Raw genomic sequence first — 24,195 nt, forward strand, 5'->3', positions numbered from 1 at the left:
AATTCTATCAACTGGGTGTTAGAAGCAGTTGATTTTTGAGATCAATCAAAAAAAGTTTAATTCCATTTTTACCTTCAGGATGTAGAGATTTCTTGGCACAGAGTTTAAGAATGTACTTAGTAACTTCTTGCCTTAGCATATAAACGCATCTCAAATAAAAATCACTATTTACTAAGCACATGACATAATACCTTACTGTTCTATCTAATAATGACTACTGTATTGGCTTTTTTAAACCTAAAAAAGATGTTAAAAGGGACTAAATTCAACTGTATAAAGTGAGGTTCAACTAAATCAGGCATGGTTACAGAGCTACCTTTATTTTAAATTTCTAGTTTATGATAACAATTATACTCATTCTACTTTTCTGGCTACTTATAATCTTTAACTCATTGGCTATTTATACTCTTTAATTGATATATATAGTTTCTCCCTTAATCTTCTCTGTGAAACAGAACAATATTCCATCTCAAAGAAAATGGTTACTGTACAAATTGAAGATATAATACATTTTTATAATTATAAAATGGGAAAACTAGAACACAGGAAAAGATTAAAAAAATCTATTATTATGCCATCCTTTTGTTAGCATTTTTGTGGATTTTCTTTTAACCCCTCTCAGACATATACAGTGGAAATTTCCAAATATAAACAAAAGGAGCCCACTGTACCCCAACTCAATAGTTACCAATACACGGCGAATCCGATTTCATCCATAGCACTTATTTTCTGTCCCTTTGGGATTATGTTAAAGCAAATACTAGACATCACATCATTTCATCTATAAATACTTCAGTATGTGTTTATAAAGAAAAGAGACCCAAATGAAAAAAAGAAAGGGCAAATTCTCATCTATTTAAATCACTAATAAGTATTCCTTTTTAAAAGTATTTTTAACTGTAACAATTTTCCTATGCCCCTCTCTTCTCCCTTGCTACTTATTTGAAGAGAATGGGCCACTGATTCGCCCAACCTTACAAGTGTGGCTGGGTACTTTCTACTGCAGCACATCAGGAGGCGTATCACAGCCGGCTGTCTCTTTTTCCAGGGATGTTGTACTATAATCACGAAATAACCAGGGTATTTAAAAACCATCTTAAAATCCTTCAAAGTGTATTCCATGACAATTCATGGACATTGGTAGATCTACTGTAAAAGATCCCAGTTTGCTGTAACCATGATTTCAGTAGCTCTTTTGGTACATTGAGAATGAGAATGTGAGACAAAAAAAGCCTCCATTTACTCATGGCTTCCTATGCAGCATCCAGTTTGGAACACAAGTAAGTTTAATGAGAGCCTATACATAATGCTTGTACACGGTGTAACCCTAGGCAATCTCTCTGTGTTTCAGTTTTCTATTTTTAACATAGTAGTACTCTTGTCAAAGGGTTACTATGTGGTTTAAGTACATGTAAAAGAACTTATAATGGAATCTGACACCCAATAAACCGCTCCAGAAATATCCACAATATTTACCATTATTTGATAAACAGGTCCTTTTCTGTAGTGGATAAACGTGTGAGCCATCTATGGACATGATTCAGGATGACTGGGAGCTTAATGTAAACTCCCCAGGAAAGGGGACTGTAGATGTTTATCCCCTTGCCCACCCGATTTCAAGGAGCTGTGGTTCAGTTCCTTGGGAACTGGTGCTCCTGGTAAGTTAGCTAAGGTGGTTTGGAGATGTGGGTGAATTAAGGACCCTGGGGCAACTTCGACTAATGACTGGCAGATCCTCCAGCCTCCTCCTTTCAGTGGGAAATTCTGAAACATTCTGCTCACTTCCCCAGCCAGTTCCCGGGGGTGAGAGTCAAACCCCTGCTGCCCTCAAGGAGGTCACTGACTCGGCAGTGAAACCTCCACTGGCCTTTCTCCCTCCCTGTCCCATCCTCCACACTCCCTCACTTCTGCTTCCTGCAATCATCTCCCAATTAAACTTTCTGAACCCGGGTCCTCATCACAGGCTCTGCTTTCAGAAGAAAACCCAAACTAAGACACTGACACACAGTGAAAAATTTGAAGGTATAGCTGATTGTTATAGCAATCTTTCTCAAATTGTTAGGCTTAGAAAAAAAGTAGAGGCAGAAGGTTATACCTCTTATGCCCTATCTTTTTATACCTCAGGACCTGGATTTGAACCAAAGCCCCAGATCAACTCTGAAGGAATGAGAGGAATCCTTTGGGATTCTGCTGGCATCAGTGTAATTAGAATTTAAATCTAACCAACAGCCACCAAGCGCCAACCATATGTCCAGTATGTTGTTATAAATGCATCATTCATAGCCTTAAGTTACAAATATGAGTATATTTACATAAAGGCACAAATAACACAGTTTGTATTCTATGCATTAAGATGTATCTTAGAAGAACATATTGAGGGTTTGTAATAACCACTGAATAATGCTGAAGGCAAAGGGAAAAAAAAACAAAAAACAAGAAAGTGATTATATGGGATAACACCAGAAAATGAGATACTCAAACATGATTAATTTCTTTGAACACATTTTGATAAACTTCATCGGGACTGCAGTTACCTTGGGATGGAGCAAATTCTAAGTCTACCGATGAGATTTGAGTTACTAAACCTATTTGGTAAGTGAAGAAATAACAGTTCAACAGAACACAGCACATCCCTAGAACTTTTCCATAATAGATACCAAATCATGAAATAGTTTCCAATTTAACTTCGATTTGACTCAGGTTGTCACAGAGATACTGAGCTTTTCATTAGCTTGGCCCTGACGGCTTAACCCCTCTTTCCGTTTCTTACCTTATTATCTCCCACCTTCTATTCCAGTCAGCCAGTCAATTCCATTTCCTGCTTCTCCAAACATATCCCCACATTCTCATCTCTGGGCTATGGTTTGGGGCACTTCATCCTGTATGGACCACCTTTCACTTACCCTTTCTTCCAAATCCTTCCTTGTCATTGATTGACTAAATGACTACGTCCTTGCAGACAAAACTTCATGTTCATGTAGTTTCTTTATGACTATATTGTAATAAGCCGTGCAGACCTAAGTCTTTAGGACTGTGGTTAGAAGACCTGGATTTGATCTCTAGACATTGCATTTACTAGCTTTGTAACACAACTGGGTAAGGCATTCAGTTAAATCACTCAGTGCTGAATCCTAGAGCTACAAAGATGAATGAGATATGGTCCTGATTTCAAAGAAATCACAACTGAAAGGATATTAAATTGTTAAAAAAATTATAATCATCACAGTATAATTAAGAAACTCAAATGAGACAAGAATAATAAATATTTTTTAAGAAAAGGATAGGTATATTAAATACAAGGAACTTAAGAATCACAAAAACCAAGTTTTGACTTATTTAAAACCATGGTATATTCCTTTAAAAATAGCTCCCGTTTGGAATGTTACTTTAGTGTTTAGCACTGAAGCCATGTTGAGATTCTGGTAGCCTGTCAGCTTGGAAACACCTCTGTCTGTGGACCTTCTGAAAAAGTAGCTGCCCTCTAAACAGCCCACTGAAGTCACCGACAGAAGTGTGTGAGTGGTTTTCTCTGTAACAGGTGGCTTTTGCTAAGATTTCCCTTTCAAAGGGCTGCCTGGGCAGGTGCTCTTACTATGTTTAGAAATGACTGCATCACAGGATCTAAAGCAGACTTTAAATTCACATAACATTCAATTTATAAACTCTAAGCAAAACTTTTTAGATTTGGTAATCCCAAGAGGCTCTTTATAAAGTAACTTGACTATGGGTTAAAAGGTTCCACTAATTATATTTCCTACTCAAAACTATCATCTAAACTTAGATCACACTGCAGCTATGAAATGGTAATGTTGACGGCTTCCTAAAAGCATTTCACAGGAGCTTTTTATTCAAATGACTGGTTTAATGAATCTAATCACTACCTTCCAAAAATTATTCTAAGTCCCCTTAAAATCCACAGAACATTTATTTTCTTAATGAAATAAATTTTAACATTTTAAAGAACTTTTCATTTTCACAATATATAAACAGGTATATTTATCTTCCCTGTAAAACTATTTCATTAAGAACAAAATGCCCACTAATAAGAAAAAAAATCATCCTGTTATTTTTGTTATCATTAGTTAACAATAAAAAATTAATTTTTTGTTATAATAAGGAACAATCCTAAAGACAGTCTAATTAATAGAAACACAAATTAAATAGAAAAAAAAAGAGCTGCATGTGAATTTACAATTATATCAGGGTAAAAAGTTTGAATTAGAAAACAAAACAAAAAAAACTGCATAATAGGCCAGTGAGCCTTACTAGGAAAAACAACCTGCAACTTACGGCAGTGGCTCGGGAGAGTTCTCGACAAGTGCTCAGCAGTCCGTTCTGCAGATCGTCCCTCTGTAACACCACGGTCTGGATGGCTGCTGGGTTATCGGCATTCATTTCTATCTCTTGGCTGGCTGACAGCAAAGCTTGCTCAAGCGTGTACTATTACAATAAAAATGATTACACTTAATGTTCTGCATCATTGAATTAATTCCTTTTTACTTAAGTTATCAGTGTCCTGATAATAATCATATAAAGTAACATCGGTTGTAGATAATAAACGTGACCGTCCTACTTTCTCCTTGTGGAGCTGCTGAAGTTTCTCCTCCAGAGCATGGACCACTTTATCTTGTTCACATAAGCGGCTTAGCTTGGCCTGGGTTATAAGAGAAGACGTCTTTTGTTAGCAGTTCTTTATTTCTCATAACTGGGGGTAGGCATCATAAGAAAACACGTTGTTTAAAACAGCCTTGGAACACCTAATTAGGCCCATCTTTATTTCAATCAGTAAAATTAAAATACAGCTTATAAAAAGAGAATGTTTAAAAATGCATATAAAGTAAAAAAGCATTTCAACCAGCCTATTTAACCTACATAATTCAAAATATTTTTAGCAATTAGGTGGTCTTATGTGACTAACATCATTTAATGTGGTTAAGATATTGTCTAAAAACTGCTGGATAGGTTAAGTAAGATTTGCAGTTCTTAACTCAAACACAGACTGGATTCTGTTTTTATACTTTTAAAGTTATGTTCTTATGTTCTTCAGAAAGAATGCAAATTTAAAAATTGCTTCTAATTGCAATAATACAAATACAAATATTGCTAAAGGAGAAAAATCACTTTCGATAGTTTTAGTGTTTTAAATTCTCAGTAATACCCCAATTTTTAAATTATAGAAATAGAAGAGGCTACTTTAATAAAATTTCAATTCTGCAGTAAGCCAGTTCATCATATGTCTGAAAATAAAAACCCTGGACAAACTGTACATTATGTCCCAAACTTTACTGCATAATGACAAGCAAGAAATTTGAGATTCCACTCCCTCTACTATTTATCTATTACGGTAACTTCTTTATCTTTGTTATACAACACATCTCAAGCAACACCAAACGGGATACACTGAAATGAAAAGGAGGTACAACTCAGTGGAATAAAACCAAGGGAAATGAGGGAAGAATGAGATATAACTAAGGAAGCCAGTAATTTAAACTATGATTAACAACAATAACAGAAGGACGCAGTGATAGAATTTCTAGAGGCTGATACTTTCCCTAGGAGGTGGACAATTTCCCTTGTCCTCAATCCTTCATAATTTTTTTTTATCAGAAAGTCTTTATTTTTATTTAAGTGATTCTAAATACGTTTAACTGCTAACTCTGGGGATGGGGGTGGGGGTGCCTAGAGAATAAATCAGGGAATGAATTTTTTTTTTTTAGGGAATGAGGATTTTTAACTGAATCTAGGTGCAAAAGAAGAAAATGTTATTTATCTGATGTCATTTTGGAGGGCAGAAGAGGAAGAGGAAATTTTTTATTATGCTTATTTCCAATGTTTTGGCAAAACACTGACAGCATACTAATACTTACATCAATGTCTACTTCTTCAGGTCTGTATTTGTATAACGTGCCTCTACATTCATCCTGTGACAGCTATAAGGGAAAATGTCATAGAGCAACTTTAAAAATAATTAAAGAATATATTTATCTAGCCTATAGTTAATATTTTAGATTTATACAACAAAAACAAAAATGGGATTTTAACGATTCTTATACCTCTCTAAGTTTAATTCAAACACAGAGCTTTACAAAAATAGGAAAATATTTAACAGTGATACAATATGCAAGATACATAAGAATGATGTTAACTGAAGCTTGTCAAACAAAATAGTAAGCTGATCAAACAAAATTATACAGCATCTTACATTTTCCATTTGCAAGACACACATTATTTTAATGAAAAATTGACAAATACAATCAAAGCGACTGTATTGAATCGAATTTCGAATCAGGCATATTTCAACAGTCAAAACCGCCCTTCACAGTATACACATAAGCACACAACTGTGTATGTGTACACTCAAATGCCAACACATCGGAGTACAATTCTATTAACAAAACCTATAACACGTTGTATACACATATATATTATATAAACACACATACACAATATAGACTTATCTTGTTCTTCTGTCTTAAGAACTAAAAGATAATGGAGGAAAAGGATGGGTTTAATCAAAAAGAGGAAAAGCACTCAAAACCTCTTAAAACTGAAAGTCTATGTGATAAACTACAGCTAGCCACATTTCATAAAAAGTTTGTATGGATTTGCTGACACCATTTGTTTTACTTCATTGTAAGGAATTATTATTCAGTGTATTTAGTCATCCTTTCTTCAGCTTTCTTCCAAATACCTTTTGGTCAAGCCAATCCTCACTTCTGACTGTGCTTACCAAGATTTCAATAAGCCACCCCAGACAGTTATACCACAGGTCACATCATAGTGCACCTGCAGACAGTACTTCACTCTGTCTTTTGACTTTATATTGACTGCTAGCCAGTAACAAAAACATAGTAGGAGAAAATGTAACCGGAGCTCACTGCATGTTTACTCAAAGTGGGGATAGGAGTAATGTATCCTAACTACATTCTCGACTGGAAAATTAAATTTCATATATGCATATACAAATACATAAGAATAGATAAGCTGTAACTACATATGCCCTCTCTATAAAAAAAATGGCTTGACATTTACATCTCAAGGAGGCGTAATTTAAACAGCAGATGACTTTGAAAGGATCTAGAAATGTGGGAATCAGGAGATTAAAAATGTAAGCATTGCAAATATAACAAGAATAAATCCTGGATGTACATGTTACTTCAAGACATTGCTTTCACGTACCTCATGCAAATGATTCTGTGACTACTTAAGGGTATGCATAGTGATTATTAAACCACAAAACTTTCATAGAATTGAACATCACATGAAAAATGAATTTAATGACAAAAGTCAGAATACTTGTAAACTACTTTAAAATAAAGACCACTGAATATGTCCTGAGAAGTAACTGTCACTAAATTAAAGCACCTAGATTCAAGAAGAGAATTCATACTTCTTTCTTTCTGAACAAAAAAAGTAACAAAAACTAAGTTTTAAAAAGCTTAGATCCAGGGGGAGGGTATAGCTCAGTTGTAGAGTGCATGCTTAGTATGCACGAGGTCCTGGGTTCAATCCCCAGTACCTCCATTAAAAATAGGTAAATAAACATAATTACCTACCTCCCTCAAAAAAACCCCAGAAAAACAAACCCAAAATAAAATAATAAAATAAAATTAAAAAAGCTTAAATCCATGATAGAAGATATGAGACAATGCCAAAATTAAAATTTCTCATTAATAAGAAATTAAAGACGTAAATCTGTCAGCCACTTAATGTCACATATACTTGTTTATTTAATATTTAAAGTTAAATGCCAAATAGCTTTACTGAACCATGGAATATATAATTTGAACATAACTAGTGGATAGTGCTATGTCTAGATTAAAATATGAATTGTATCCTATGTCTTAGGGTCAAAAGAAAAAAACCCCAAATATTTAAAAATGGAAATTTAGTAACTTGTAATAAATATTTAGGATAATGGTATACTATTTTTATTTAAAGAATTTATGAAGTCATTTTCATATCAGTTGGCATATTATAAAAAAGAAAGATGTGTATTGTTTAGTTATAATTTTTAGAGTGACTGATCCTTAAAGCCACAGAAATAATATTACACATATAAGTTGGATTTATTTTGTTGTACCTATATTTTTGGTACCACTGAAAATTTATTTAAACCTTCCATCAAATTATTCAATAAAGATTATTAGATACCAACTAGTAAAAATCTTAAAATAATCAACCTTCCACTATACATTGCTTTTGCTTGTCAGAAGAAAGCCATAGGAAAATAAGATTGTTGTTTAAATAATTAACTTTTAAGTATAGTCTATTTTCCATTGCTGATAATAATTACTGAGGCTTCTCTTAAGAAAAGATGAATATAATTTATTAAAAAAATTTCCATCTAAAATAGAAGTTTGCTGTTTTATCATCAACATGAAAATCCTACTAATAAGAAAAATGTAATTTCATGAATCTTTTGATTAACTCAAGTTCTGCATAAAGTAATGTTTCATGATAATACTTTCTAAAATGATTTTTCAAAGTTATCTTTAGCAAAAAAGCTCTGAGTTTGAATACTTTTGTTTGAGGTACCTCAGCAACACTAGAAAAGTGAAGGGGGCTATGTAGCAATTATAAGCTTCAATTTGAGAATGTACTATATAGACTTTACTGACTATACAAGGATATATGCTATATTTTATTTAGAAAGTCGACTTTTTGAGGGGCTGAAAATAGTTCAGCAGTTTAATGCAGGAGGTCCTGGGTTCAATCCCCAGTACCTACACTAAAAAAATAAAATAAAAAACAATAAAAATTAACCCTAATAATTTTTTTTAAAAAATAACTTTTTCATAGGGTGATATCTTATAATCTTTTAAAAAAACTGTCTTGGCATTAAGTTAAAATCACTTTGCCAATTAAAATTCAACTTTCTATAGTATCCTTTTTAAGTATGTGAAATATATATATGTATATATATTTTTTAAAGTATACAAATATATATATAAACCCCAAAAAAGATTTGAGGAAATATTTGATAAAATTAGACATTATAATCTTATAAAAATTCAAAAATGCTTTTAGAGCTGTAGGTATTCACTAATTAGTCTGTATCCTTTAAAATAATTATTTATCATGTGATTAATTTTGCTTATATTAATTATGTTATAAAAATCCTGGTACAAAATTGCACTTGTGAAAGGTGGTAGAATGATACATAGAGGAATTTCTCAACTTGATGCTCACTTAGCATTTGCTTTGATTTACATCCTTTTTATCTGACTAATTTTAAGAAAATTACTGCCTTGGTAATTTCTCAGGTGTCCTCTTTCTTTTAGGAAAATACAAACATAGAGGCCTTCCTGAGAGAAAACCTGAATGGCTACGATTCAGAATAACAGGTCATAATACATTATATTGCCACTTTATTTCCAGCTAAATTTTAGGAACCTAGTAACACAACATTGCAATGCGCTGTCAGAAAAGCAAACCACCTCAGGTGTACAAATAAACTTTCATAAAGATTTTCTTCGAACAATAACATGAAAAGGTAAAATCTGGAGAAAAAAATAAGATCTAATTTCAATTTACAGAAATTTAAAAACAAAGTTTTAGAAATGTGTCTGTCACTTTCATCCATCAACGATTGACTGATTACTGGCTGATTAAAAAAAAAAAAAAGGAACATCTCCTTAGAAAGCTCCCTAGATTTGACAGCACTGACCTTCAACATTGGTTACCTGGCTCTCATCTCATATCCAGGCATGGCTGTTGCTATGAGGCATTCAGATCTTCCTTTCCTGTACAATTTGTTTTTTTCCTTCGAGTATTAATAGGAGGAAATGCATTTATTTAAATCTATTGCTCTTTCAGTAGTCAAGGTCAGTGACGCTTATACGAAAGATCAGTCTCAGATATCGCCATTTTTTTTCAGATAGCTCCATATTTTTGAAAAACTCCAGTAAGAACTTTCAGTGCAACTGAGTGATTTCAATCCCCAGTGACTTCTGCATCATCAACCTTGACTACCGATCGATATAAAAAAGAAAAACCAAACCAAACCAAACAGAAAACCCTGGCTCTCATTCTTACTGGAAAAAGGCAAAATGTGAAAAATGAAAACACAATCCATTAGCACAAAAATGTATTTGATCTCACATCAATTAGCATTATATAAGATTATAGTCTGACAGCCTCAGGCACTGAAAAAGATAGCAATCAATTCCAGAACAAGGGCTAAGGTTCTCAGTGTGGCTTTTTGGAATGGAGTGTCAAGAAGGTTCCATAATCTGGTGACTGTAAGGGTGGAGAGACCCATTTCCTTTTGAAAAGTAAAGCTATTTAACTTTAAATATTTAATACTCTGTTTATCTCCTAACTGCAAATTAAAAACTATGCTCAATTAAATAACGGACTTTAAATGGTTTAAAAACTGTGCTCAGACATGAGAGCATCCTCCCACTGACTGCTTCACTCTCCAAGGTCCAGGGCCCGTGATGCAGACCCCAGGGCGCCGAAAGCAAACCAGAGCCTTTAAAGCCAAGTGTGAGCTCAAGGTGCTTCTTTTTACCAGGTGCTTTTACGTATTTTAATCAAAATATATATTCATTTTTCATGTTAGTTAATTTTCTTCTTCAGCATGATTTTTAAATTGTTGTAACAGGTCAGAGGCCACATAATTTCGGGGTGTTGAAGTGGAAGAAGCTGATGTTGCAAACACACAGCTAAGAACATTTAGACCATGAAATACGGACAAACTGGAGAGAAATGTACAAATGACTTCTTTTGCAGATCTGCAGATTACCGAGCTCCTAAGTTAAAGCCAGCCAACACATGGCACGTATTTTGAGTTGGGGAAAAGAATGGGGAAAACTATGACTGTCTTGATGACTACATAAGAGTGCTAAGAATACAGGGAGAAGACACTGCCAGTATGGTAAGAAACGGCTACCTGTAGGTTTCCCCATACATACCACAGTACAGAAACAAAATTAAATAGCTCCCATGCAAATATGATCTATTCTAAAACACGGGGTGGAGGGGGGGAGGCTGTCCCTGAAAGGAAAAAAAAAACTTTTAAAGTTGTCCCTAAAAATCAGTGATAATGTGTTTAGAGTTAATTGAAATTAATGGCAGTCTAGCAAAATTTTTGCAAATGTACTGCAGACCTCCAAGTACGTATCAGTCAAATACTCTTCACAAAAACTGCAGGAAAATGGCACACTTAATATTCAACAGCAAAATGTTCAGCAAAGCCATGCGAAGAGCTGCAGCATCTTGAAAAGCATGGATGAATTGCGGTTTTCCAAAAAGACATAAACAAACAAAAAAAATGGAGTAAGAAAAAGACTAATGTTATGAGCAAGTCTGAGGATAAACCAAAACTGTCACTGAGGGGTTTTGCAGATGATAAAGCAGTTATCATTCACTGTCCAAGACCTTACTTGCTGGTACAGTTGGGGTCTTAGCGCCGAGTTCTCAATCATTGTGTGAACCATGGTGATAATAGGTTCATTTTCTTTCATCTATTTCAAATCAGGAGGAGCATACAGCAAACATCAGTTTACAGCATGGCTAGATTTGAAAGACGACACTGTAAATATAGTCTCTACTTTAATATCTTCCTAATAGTGTAGTTCACATTTCATCCCAAGGTTGTACAGAATTAACTTACTTAAACCATTTCAAACAAATATTAAATGCTGCAAAATACTTCCAAGGTTATAAAAAGGCTTACTCATTGCAATATAGATTTTACTTTATAAACATAATCGATATAGTCAATTAATGCATATTCCTCCATATACCAGAAAAGATGATAAAGCATCAAGGTTCAAAGGATAAATTAAAAGGCAACAACCTACAAACTTAAAAGGAGGAAAAAAAGGCACAATTTAATCGATTACTTATTCAGTAAAAGCTTAAAATGATATTCAATTCTTAAGGGTGATCAGAAAAAAACTACTTCTTTACAAACATTAAAATTTCATAGTACATTAGTATATCTTGTCACTTAGGCAATCACATTTTATTAAAATTAAACAAACATTTATATATGCTCTATTTTGGAGTTTCTCACAATATAACACTATGTATGTATAATGATTTCAAGGACATGCAAACTGAAATTTATTTACCAAAGACTCAGTGAATCTCCCTAGCTCCTTAAAAGGCTGAAACCCTGTTCCACATTTCCAGCTATATTGCACTTAATTACTGCCTCTCGAGAAATATTTGTTTTAGCAGGCTCTGGACTCAAGAGTCAAAGCATTCAAAAGACAATCATCATTACACAGACAGAGTAAAAAGGCCACCAAAGTTTGCACCACTTGTAAGCAGACAAGTCCGTAATTTTAACTTGTGACTATTAATTTATATAATTTCCATCCACCATTTTATAGAAAATAAGTATTTCTATCATGGTTGACAAATGCTACTTTACTGGTTTAGCTAAATCTGCAACAAAAGTTTACTACTTAAGATTAAATGCATAAGTAAAAAATAAATCCTGAAAACTGTATATCTAGGCAATCTTATTTCCAGCCTACTTATCAATGTTTCATGTCAATAATATCTGTTTTGGTTGTCAAGTTAGAAACCTCCTGTGACTGGTTTAATCTATTTTTCTAAGTCTTGTTCAAGCTAAATAATTTATTTAAAAATCTATGCATCTATCCATTTTTTTAAACTCAAACTTCTACACGTCAGTTAAACTCAAACCTTTTTCCCTCCCAGTTATTCAATAAGGGACCAAAGCCTTTACAGGTGACACCTCACGCACACAGGAAGCAACTGTGTTGCTGTGTCGCACAGGATAAACTTTTACGGTGTTGGAAAGTAACTTACAAACAGACAACTATAGATACAAATTTTTCTTTAGTAGAAAAACTTTTATTACAGAAATTTAAGACCTCTTTATATTTTAAAGTTTATGTTTTAAAGGAATGTTAGTTATTTTATTTGAATCAAATGGTGATTCTGGAATAAAGTGTAACTTTTATGCTTTGGCTTAATCATTGGACTGAATTGACACTCCATATAATACAAGTAGCTTAAGCTTCTATTTTTACTATTATTTAACCTTGATTTTTCAAAGCAATCTCATCTAAACTTCCTATTTTTCAATAGCATGCCATGAAGCTTGGCCAGAAGAGTACCTGAATCAGAGACTAAGTGGGTGGGAGGGTAGAGCGGCTGGGGGCATAAAAGAAGACCAAGAGCACGGATGTTTAAGAAATAATGCAGATCAGATAGTATCCAAATGTAAAAGACCTACAAGGTCAAACTGAAACTGCGCGTGGAGTCTTGGAAACCTGGCACTACAAATGGGCCACTGTCAGGAGGCTAGGTCTGTCGATATGGCACGCCCTTAAATGGAGCTTCAACATGGTACAGATCAATGGCTAGGATTCATCCTCTAGGCCTGAAGAATTTACTTTTAAAATGTATTTTAAAAGAGAGAAGGCAGAAGGGTAATCAAGCCTGATTTATTTAGCAGAATACTTTGAGAGGATAAATATGCCTATTACAGAGGGAAGCCATGTTTGTGATTTAAAAAAATGTCTCCATTTAATTTACCTGTCAAAGGCCATTAAATATTAAGTCACTGAGAAGGGCTCTTGCAAGAAGGCACTGACTTAGGAACAGAAAAACTAAAAAAAAAAAAAAACACTAAAAGGAAAAATAACATTTAAAAACTTAGTTTTTAAAAACAAGTATAGTCAATTTACAGTATTGTATTATTTTTAGGTGTGCAACACAGTGATTCAGCATTTTTATAGATTACAGCCCATTTAAAATGATAAAATATTGGCCATATTCCTTGTGCTATACGATATATCCTTGTAGCTTATTTACTTTATACACAGTTTTGTACCTCTTAACCTCCTACCTCTATATTGTCCCCCCCCCATTTTGTCTTCCCACAGGTATCCACTGGTTTATTCTCTGTATCTGTGAGTCTTTCTGTTTTGTTTTATCTATTCACTTGTTTTATATTTTAGATTTCACACATAAGTGACAATGGAGAATTTGTCTTTCTCTGTTTGAAAAAAATAACATTTAAAGTATACAAACTGCAGAGTATCTCAGAGTTTACTTCTGGAATTGGCTATTTTTCATTAGGAAAAATTGCAAATGTCTTACCAAATCCCAGAATATTAAAATCGGAAGGCATCTCTGGAAGCTGGCAATTTAGAACGCAAAAGGATGACCAATGTTGGCAGCAATTATTGTGAATTGTGGGACTGTGGATCAGTATTTTTTTCGTTCTCTACATTTCCCAAATTTTCTCCACTAAGTAGTAGATACTGCTTTTCTAATTAAAATAAAAAAATGTTATTGAAGACTCAAGGATAAAAATACATAAACATGAAATAAACCAAATTAATGGAACAACTATATCCTCTGGCCTTGGTGACACAAAGAGGCTAAGAAAAAATTTTAGCACATGTGTTCGTATCACATTCAAGGCTGTTGGAGTCCTTGAGGACAGTGAGGCCCTGATCTAGAAAACTGTTCTCGCATCCTTTATTCTGCCTTATGAATCTGTGTCCGTATCAGAAATTTACTGGAAGAAACGTAAAAAAGGTAAGTTACCCCAATGTATCTGTAAATACCTATCATAGAATTTCTTTTTTTCCTTTTTATTACTGGCTACTTCAGAAATCAAAGTTTAATTCAGCCAGTGGTTCTTAAATGGTTCTTAACCCAGAATTACTTGAGGAGCTTGAAAAGAATAGACATCTTGATTCCTAGATAATCAAAACGTGCAACTTGAAAATCTTTGATGCTGACAGTGTCATTAAAACATCTAAAGAGGTCTTTGGCAAAAGCAACTACAAGGTTCTTTCTCAAGGTGATCAAGTCAGTCAAATGTAAAACAGAGAATGTTCTTCAGCTCCCTGGGATCTTGTACTCAAGCTGGAGGGATGGGTAAGTCTATCTACAGAAAGGCAGACACTGCAGGACCATTTCGGAATTCCCCTGGGCATCACAGCCACCTGACGAAGGGCTGTCAGGATGACGGGGTAGTGGGCTTGTAAGAAAGACCTGCGCAGGCAGTGGTCCTGTATGTGGCAGTACTGTCCTTGCATGCATCAGGGGACAGCTGAGGCCAGCTAAACACAATAAAAAGGTCCCTAGCAAACAGTCTCAATGATCTGATTGAACCTTCACTCTTTCCCGATTCACTGACTTGGAAATACTAGATCTGCTTTCTTTCCAAATAGATCTGAGAAACAGGCTGGTGGTTTCTCTCACTAAATCACCTCTGAAATACCTGTATTTTTATACTTAGAAACTGACTCATTTCTGTAACTTACACGGAACAGTACATCCTATCTCGCTTTTGCTATGTACGCTTTATGTAATAGCTTTTGAATTAAAGCAGTAAAACACGACCTAAAAAAAAATACATAGTGCTCTATGAGCAACTTAGAATTTCATGCTCATGCTCTTAAAAAAAAACAAAACCAACAATTCTCTTCTGGCTTGAATACAACAAGAGCCCTAGACAGCATTAAGATAGTGTGCTAACAGCTGACATGTCTGTTTTAAGGAATCAGAGCAAGAGAAAGACTAATTAGCACGTGGAGGATGTTTAATAATTTACTTGAAAATGAGTTAAATGCTCCGCTTCCTGCTTCAATTCCTTCTTTGAAGTAAAAGGTAATATAGGTTTAGGTCCCAGTTAATTGCTAAATTATAAAGCTACTATAAAAGGTCCCTTATTTTATAATAATAAAAATGAGAATGTATGAGTCAAGTATTATACTCGTTCTCACAATTAACTTCAGCAACAAGTAAGAAGACATAAGTGGAAATGTTTTGTAAAATGGTAAGTGAAAAACTTAGGTAATGCCAATATACTTCTGTTTACAACAAAAACATATTTTTACTTGAAATTTGTTAAGTCCGAAGGTTTACAAAAACTACCTAAAAAATCTGACACTTAACTCTAGCCTGTCTCTCAGTTTTGAGGTGTGTTGGGTTAATAATGAACATAAAGCATCCTTTGATGTTATTGTTGGAAATACCGTGATTGAAAAACCCATCACCAAAACACTTACTCAACACAATTCTATGCAACTATGTCATCGTTGGTAGGATGTCGAGTGGAACTTCCCAACAGACACCTGTGGGCTGGGGAAGGGTTCGGGTGTGTGGAGATGGGACCACCTCAGCTGTCAGAGGGCCTAAACATGCCCCCGACAGCACTGCCTCTAGCTCTTGTCAAGGTGGCACGAACGCAGTCACTTTTCCACGTGTGCCACTCATGACCAAGGCTGGAAAGCACTAAGAGTGTTCGTTTCAAAAAAAATCCAGACAACTCCTCTTTCTTTGGAGTTCCTTGTCATTATGCATCTCAGTGGTTCTCAAACCTGACTGGGGGGAAAAGCGAATCACCTAGGGGGATGTTTAAACATGCACAGTTGGCTGGGCTCTGGCAGCCCTGACTGGGGACTTGCGGGCAGAGGGCCTTGAGAACTGCGCTTTGCTTCTGTCTTCCTGAGGGTCCACTGGTAGTCCTGACAGGAAGTCAGGCTCGAGGACCATGGTCTTGTCTTGACACCACTTTAAGTAACTGAGGACCAATTCAACCATCACCAATAAGGTAATTTCTCAAGGTCCTGATGAGTTGGTACCAAATGTTGGTCAAGATATCTGTGCAATTATCAAAAGATGAAAACGAAAGTATGTTGCATGTAGATTAAAATGGTCTTGTCTTTGTATGAAATACAGCATTAAGAGAAATCACCTCCTTAAAAAAAATCAACTGAATCTCAGTATTAATAATATTAGTGGATTCAGCAGAATCATGGGGGTTTTGGAGGTATTACTCAGGAATCCAACTGCCAGTTATGTTGGGGGGTGGGGTGGGGGAAGGTAATTAGATTTACTTATTTATCTGTTCTTAGAGAAGGACTGGGGCTTGAACCCAGGACCTCGTGCATGCTAAGCATGCACTCTACCACTTGAGCTATACCCTCCCCTACCCAGTTGCTCTTTTTATTCTAGCAACTTCTAATATCCGTTTTAAAACCTCTATCCCTCAGAAATTAGACCTGTGAGGAACACAGAAGGTACAGGATACTGTAATCCATGAGATAAATGCTCCTGAGTAACTGTGAGGGGGAGGGGCAGGAAGGAGAAACAGCAGAACCAGGGGAGTCATTCATATAATGCATCCTTAGGAAGATGAATTTCCTTATCTCCCTTGAAGTATAAGAAGTGGTTAAGTAGTGGCTTAATTGCTCTTTAAAAAGTTTATATAATAAATTGTCTAGAATAGCACCCGATAGGACCTTCTGTGATGGCAGAAATGGTCTCTGTCGGTACAGTCCAACATCGCAGCCATAAAGCCTCACCAGCCCTTAAAATGCAGCCAGTGTGACTGAGGAAATACATTTTATTTTATAAAAATGTAACTAATTTAAATAGCCACATGTGGCTAGTGGCTGTTATGCTAGATAGTCAGTCTACAAATTCCAGACCAGTAAAGTAAGTATAACCTCCCGCTAGATTCAGACCTCATTCCCAGAAGGGAAGACGTTTGCTCACGCTCTGTCTACTGAGTTTCCTTGAGTCTGAATTCTGCGATGACAGCTTCCTTTTTTTTTTTTTTTAAAGCAAGCGGCCTGTATGATTTCTATCTACCCTACAGAGCTTTTGTCCTTCACTGATAACCAATGAGAAGACCCATTTCAGTGCTGTCATTTTCCATTTAAATGGAAAATGGACTTTTCCCGTGTTCTTAACGATGCCTTAGAAAAGCATCTGAAAGGTGGGAATCAGTCTTAACAATAGCTCAAAACCCTGATAGCCTAATCACTAAGGAATCCATCTCTCACGAGCGTCCTCCTATGTCTAGATCAATAAGCTCTTGAGAAGTGTGGCAAAAATAAAAGGCTAAAGAATTTGACATGCCTCGGGTGAAGCCGTGAGGAACGCAAGGGCCTTTATTAAACAGGTCGTTTGGATAATGACAATGTAAATGCCTTCCACTCTCATTCCAGGCACATCTCAAAGTCCAAGAACCTGAGACTGAAGGGTATGACTACCTATTGAGACCACTCATTGTTTAACAGGACGCAGGAAAATCTGAAGTGACTTTCTAAATAGAAGAATGTAAATAAGTCTCTTTATAACTGATGGGGCAAAAGTATGGAGATCTATGACTTTTGAAATTTTAAGCAGTCGGAACAAACTGTCTATGTCATATACATTTTCTAAAGGTAAAACTTTAGAAAAATACTACTATTGTTATATAGTCAGACAAATCAATGGTACTTTAAAGATGTAGCTAGACTGTAATATTTCCTCTTTTTCTTCAAGGGAGAAAGACAGATTAACAAAAAAAGGAAAAACAAATTGGGACACTAACATAGAAGTTAAGTGTACCTGACATTCCCTTAAAACAAAAAAAGAAACAACGTTTCTAAACTGACTGATGCTCTAAGCACTGGCTTCAGGAATACTGATGAAGTCTATTTACTGAGAAACATTATGAAATTAGCCCTAATCCAGCAGAACAAAAGGAGGATAATCTCCATACTCACAACCTTATTTAAATCGCTCAATGTTTAAAGCCACCATTTTGAAATAGACACCTGCAATATATTTTGAAGGAAACTTTGGAGGCCTAGGTTAATGTCTTTACAAATAACTTACTTATGTAATTTATTTACAGTGAGTTCATCCTTTTTTAATCTATGAGTCTTTTAAGAATATTTTTAAAATTGAAATCCGTTTGGCTACAAGGTTATTTTATAGATCTAATTTTTACTTCAGTGGCTTCAATCTATTTTTCTTGAGTAATGACTCTTTTTTTAACCACTGTTCCCTGAGCTTCAGGTAATGTATTTCTATGGGATGTGACCATTTTTATTCCTGGCATCCATAAGTATGGAAAGAATCCATTCTGTAAAGATGCTTTAATGTGGATATTATGTTTGAGATGGTCGTATTTTCCTCTTTTTCACAAGCATTTTAACAATACCATTTTAAAGGAGCAAAACATTCCCAAAGTGAAAGTCTTACAGCTCTGTTAGTGAAAAGGGAAGAAAAAAAAAAATTCATTCTGGCCATGGGTAAATCCACTCTAAAATATACTTAAGCTTTAAATCAAAATTAAAATGTCTTCTAGATACAGGATCTAGGTTTTATTAATAGCAATTCTGTTCTTCCTGAGTTAAAATTGGCACCAAGTAGAATTCCTACCATTAATTCAAAGATTTATCAGCTTATGTTTTAACTATATAATCACATCCTTAGGTTGATCCTAGAAATGTCTTTGGCACTTATGCTCAACTTTACTTCCTTCCTGGGCTTTGAAAATCATTTAAGAATTCTACTTTGTAAGCTCTAACATCCTGCCTTACACTGAGCTCCATAAATCTTTGCTGAATGAACTTTCAAGCGGTTAAAAACAAAACAAAACAAAAAAACCACACACACACACAAAACCAAAAAAGAAAAAAATTAAATAAGCAAATTCATTAATGCAAGGTATTGTGAGAGCTTTGCGACTTTGGAGAGTCATTCAGCCTGACTGAACGGGGATAAAAGTCAGCAGCCACACGCTGCAGAGGCCAGTATGAGGTGCATGTGGGACACTGTATGTGACAGAGCTTTGAAAACTGTAAAGTGATACTTAAGCTATTAGGATGGACAGGTGGACAGAAGCACGGGGGTGCTTCTGCAGTATCTGAGGAGCAGTGAGTCGCTGGCTGGAGGAAAGGGTTTATGGGGGAGGAAGCGTTTCACATGTTGAGGTGGGTGGCGGTGCTGGAATGAGGGCTTGAATGATAAACCAAAACGAGACCTTCTTTTGTAGGGAACAGGGAGTTTGAAGTCTCCTGCGCTGGCTGAAAGACGATGAGGCAGACGCTGTAAGTACTGCCCTGACTAGTGACTAAATGGTAACGAGGCGCTTGGCAGGTACACGGTGTGTTGGCCATGGTCTCTGGGCTCCTGACTGAACACCGCGCAGGTATCACGTATTCAGCTAAAGTAAGGTGCTCGGATAAGTCCACACATCCGTGGGATTTCCCCATTTTCAGTAAAGGTGCTTTTTAAAGTACTTTTAACTCCAGTTTCAAAGTATTTTTAGATTTAATCTGTGCTGGTGTCGGGCACATGAAACATGAGGAGGATGCAGCACAACTCCAGGAGGCAGGATGACTTAATTCTGCCACTTTTGTAGCTCTGTAGAGCCTCCCCCTCAGAGCGGCAGCAGAGCAGGCAGGGTGCCGAGGGCCAGCACATCCCGGCCCCTCCAGGCAGCCTCCTTTTTCCCTTTCCATCCACCAGGCTGGGAGAGGCTGTCCCAGCTGCAGGTGGAGGCTTCCCTCTTCCCTCTTCTCTCCTCCCTTGGGGACTGGAACCACTTTAAGTTCCAGGTCTAAGCAAAACAGCTAAAGCAAAGGTCCCGATCCTTCTCAAAGATCAATGACATTAAAGGTGACCAATATTTTGAACCATTTCCACTTTTAGTTTTTTGGTCAGGGAACTGAGGGATCAGATAACAACTTTGATCTGGGGCCTGTCAGGGATGTACTGAAGGCAGAACTTCCAAATAGAGATCTCCATGAGCAACCAGAAATGCAGAACTGAAATTGCAGACGGAGGGGTTTGGGATGCCTTTTCTGCCCCTCCTTACATCCTATTAGCCCAGCTTCTGTTTCAGCTCTTGCTGTGAGTATGGGAATCACTGGGTGCTCATGTCTGCATGACCTCAATGTGCTGGAGAGTCAGTCTCAAAGGGGAACCCTTGGTCAGTGGACGATGGGAGCGAGCACAAATGTGGCCCCCTTCTGTTGTTTGGCTGCGTAGTTTTGCAGTGTTTCTATTCGTTTGTCTGCAAGTAGATGGGGCCCTGGCTGCCTGCGGCAGCTGATGATACACCCTACCTTCCTGGCTCACCCTCTGCTTCTGTACCTGGGAATCACTTCTTAAAGTAAACTTTCTGCAAGCAAGCCCACATCCAGGAAGCCCACGTCACAGGCTCTGCTTTCTGGGAGAAACCCAGGGGCTAGAGATTTAGAGTAACAAAGAGAGAACTGGTACACTGAAGAGGAGGTGAAGGCTCCGATGAAAGAACACTAGGGAACAGGCAACCTTCCCAGTTAGGGCTGGGATGGCTGAAAACAGCTTAGCAAAAAGGGACAGATCAATTACTGGCAAGAAACAGGAGAATTACGACCACAATGTATAAGCATCAGATATTGACACACATATATTCATCTTTCCACATTACAAATTCTAACCTACCCACTGTCCATTTATTTATTATATCCTGCCATTATGATGCCATATTCTGCTTCATAATTGTCTTGGTGTCACCTCTCTCTCCCCACCACTTGTGATCAAATATGCAGAGGAAGGGAGACAGAAAAAGAAAAAAGGAGGAAGGGGGTGTAAGGGAGAGAGAGATAGGATCGCTCTGAATAGCAAGGCCTGAGAAAGTACACTCTGTACTATGTAACTATTTGGGTTGCTAAGTGTTAAATAACATAATTTCAATTTTCCAGTTTCCTTAGTTTGCTTTTTTCCAAATGCCTATTCTATATCCCCCAGAAACATTACCTCCTGCAGCTCTCAGTCATCCCTAAAAATAGAAGCTCTAAGACCTCTTTAAATATTAGCGAAAATGGGATCTTGCTTAATAGCTCAATAGAATGAAGTTGCTGAATTGACAACAATGAAAGCTTTTCATTGTTCTTCCTTATATGGAAGCTGCCTTTCATGAACACAAAGAACAAAATGCAAAAAAGTATTCTTAGATTCTTACCCTGAATGGTTTCAGTGCCAATTACATACACCCAGTTAACTGTTCTTTTCTGCACGTCTCTTGGCATAAGTATGTTTACAAGTGGTCAGAGTTCCTGTCTGCACAGTCTTTACACTGTGGTTTTCCTGCAAGGCTACAGAAAGCATGCTGACAAAGAATGGCCACGGCAACCAACAACAGAGGATCAGACTTCTTCCAAAAGTTACTGGGAGTTTGAGCCCACAGTTCATCAAATATTAATATTTATATAAAAAGCATAAAAAGAATGACATTTTAAAACCTGAATGCTACTACAGAACTTTGGCAAATTACAAACTTTAGCTTACTTTTCAAGATTTTTGAGGTTAGGATAATCAAAAATGACTTTTATCCTCCTTACAAGCATTTGATAACACTTAAGACAAAAGTGCTGATAAAAGACAGAAGGACTGAACTATTGACTCACAGACCTTAAACTTTTTCATGCACCACTGTACTATGGCAAACCGGTTTGTCAGTAGAAACTTCCAGCTTTTCCGTGAAAATTTGAGGTAAGGTCCTTTAGTCATCTGGTGTTAAAGAATATACTATTGATGCTCAATTCAGAAGTGACTTAAATATGTTCCACTGGTGGGGGGCAAAGGAGTTTCATTAAATGATCGTAGCAGAGTCATTCTTTTCACCAAGAACTCTGGTGCACACAGGGACCAGGTGGTCCCCAACGTAAGTGTGACTGACTGAGGGATGTCCCTTCAGACAGATGTTTCTGATGCAGTTAACTACTGAAGAGAGAGGGGGTAAAGGGAGAATGTCATAATTTTAAGGGCCATCTGTGAAAGCACATTCAATGTTACAATATAATTTCACGTTTAAAAGATGAAAAATTACCTGCTGCAATACCAGCAGCAGCAAAGCTCACATCCGTGGGAGTCAAATTCCATTTACTGTAGCAAGTTTCTCAAAGCTGGCTAGCTGAGTGTACAATCATTACGGTGAGGGGAGGGGGAGGAAGGGAGGGGGCAAAGGGGACTGGTGTGTGTGCATATACCCACCAGGGGGCAGCATGCTCATGAAAAGCTTGTGACAGATCCTGCTGTCCATCCCTACCCACATATCTCCCAAGCATCTCATTTTCTGTTACCACTGCCTACGTGGAAAGCAGGCAGGAAAGTTTGAAGAAGGAAAAGGAAACATCATCTAAATTCCCTCACAACTGCTTTTCAGTCAGTAATAGAAAAAGTTAGGAAGAAAAAGCAAGTGAGGAAGAAAGAAACAAATGGAGGGAGGAGCTAAAACAGGGGCGAGGAAAACGGACGAAGGGATGGGGACACATTCTGATCTCCCCATTCCCGTGAACCCCTCTTCCAGGCTGATCACAGAACCTCCAGCTCTTGCTCCACCTCTTCATCCACAGAGGGGTCTTGCCTTGTTTCTCCTCTGCTCCTGGTCTAGTTTCTACAACCCCAACCTCATTCCTTTGCTCAGCCTGGTCCTAGTCTGGGCTACAGGAGGGAACTCTTATAAGGGACAAGATTGAGAAAATGTGGTCCCTACTCCCATGTCAGACCTGCTGAAGATTACGAGTCGGCACTCTGAACACACACTTCCTGAGAGAGGTTTTCTTTAATGGACTTAGAGTGTATGATCCTGTTATTGCAGTTTTTAGGCATATTATTGGGCTAAAGACAGCTTTTTATGTCCTGATTTGGGAATCTAACCACTGGGGTGCTATTAAAAACAACCAGTAAGGATACAGGAACCAATACAACCAGGACGCCCTCTCTGCATCTTACAGCTGACCTGCAGGTGGCTGGCCACAGCAAGCTGCTATGGAAAACCATTAGTCCAGTTTCCAACAGACGATTTACATCCAGCTCATGGACACACGAGGAACTCCTAATTATCAAATACATGTTTAGCAGGGCCATTTAGTTCTAAAACTCATGCGCAATCTGCCCTGTTCTGAGGAAAAAAAGTAACTATATCTAGATATTCTCTTTTCCCTCACCATCAAAGAATGGCAACAGGATCCTCCATTCTGCAGGAGGAGATACCAAAGTAACTGATGATAATAAACTTACTTCCAACCTCCTGGCAAGTACAAGGTCACTGCAAAATTGCACTTATGGCTCCCCCCCCCATATTCTGTCAGGTAGAGGAATAAACAAGGAAAAGGCCAGTGTTAAATCCATGCCATAGATGCAGTTCAGGATGAAATATCCAAGTTTCACTTTAACTGTAACCAAAAGTTTCTCTAATAGTCAGTGAGAACTAAGCTGCATGAGAAGGAAGTGAGTTACTGATACGTTATTCATTTTCTAAATAAAGCCTGGAAGAGTTACATAAAGTATCCAGTTAGGATTACTGCATGTTCACAGGTTATACTTTGGGGCTTTGTTATCTTAAAATTCACAAAAGATGACCAATAAACCCAGGCTCGTCTTAATCAATGTAGACTCCGAACAGTCTCCTAACTG

The 24,195-nt window shown here is 36.8% G+C and overlaps 1 protein-coding gene across 8 annotated transcripts in view; it reads right to left on the bottom strand.

Moving 5' to 3' along the window:
- The window catches only part of PLEKHA5 (pleckstrin homology domain containing A5), a 212,134-nt gene that overhangs the window by 22,470 nt on the left and 165,469 nt on the right, over nucleotides 1-24,195 (bottom strand). For 7 of the 8 annotated variants that reach the window (XM_072954689.1, XM_072954687.1, XM_072954693.1 and 4 more), the window contains 3 exons: nucleotides 5,868-5,930; nucleotides 4,574-4,654; nucleotides 4,291-4,440 (listed from right to left, as the gene is read on the bottom strand). In XM_072954689.1, the coding sequence (XP_072810790.1) occupies nucleotides 4,291-4,440; nucleotides 4,574-4,654; nucleotides 5,868-5,930 (294 nt within the window). Of the gene's footprint in view, nucleotides 1-4,290; nucleotides 4,441-4,573; nucleotides 4,655-5,867; nucleotides 5,931-6,443; nucleotides 6,480-11,390; nucleotides 11,472-24,195 lie in introns of all 8 variants that reach the window. The other variant, XM_072954697.1, reaches the window with a different exon arrangement.

This window comes from Vicugna pacos, chromosome 34 (genome assembly GCF_048564905.1).
Source record: "Vicugna pacos chromosome 34, VicPac4, whole genome shotgun sequence".
Taxonomy (NCBI): domain Eukaryota; kingdom Metazoa; phylum Chordata; class Mammalia; order Artiodactyla; family Camelidae; genus Vicugna; species Vicugna pacos.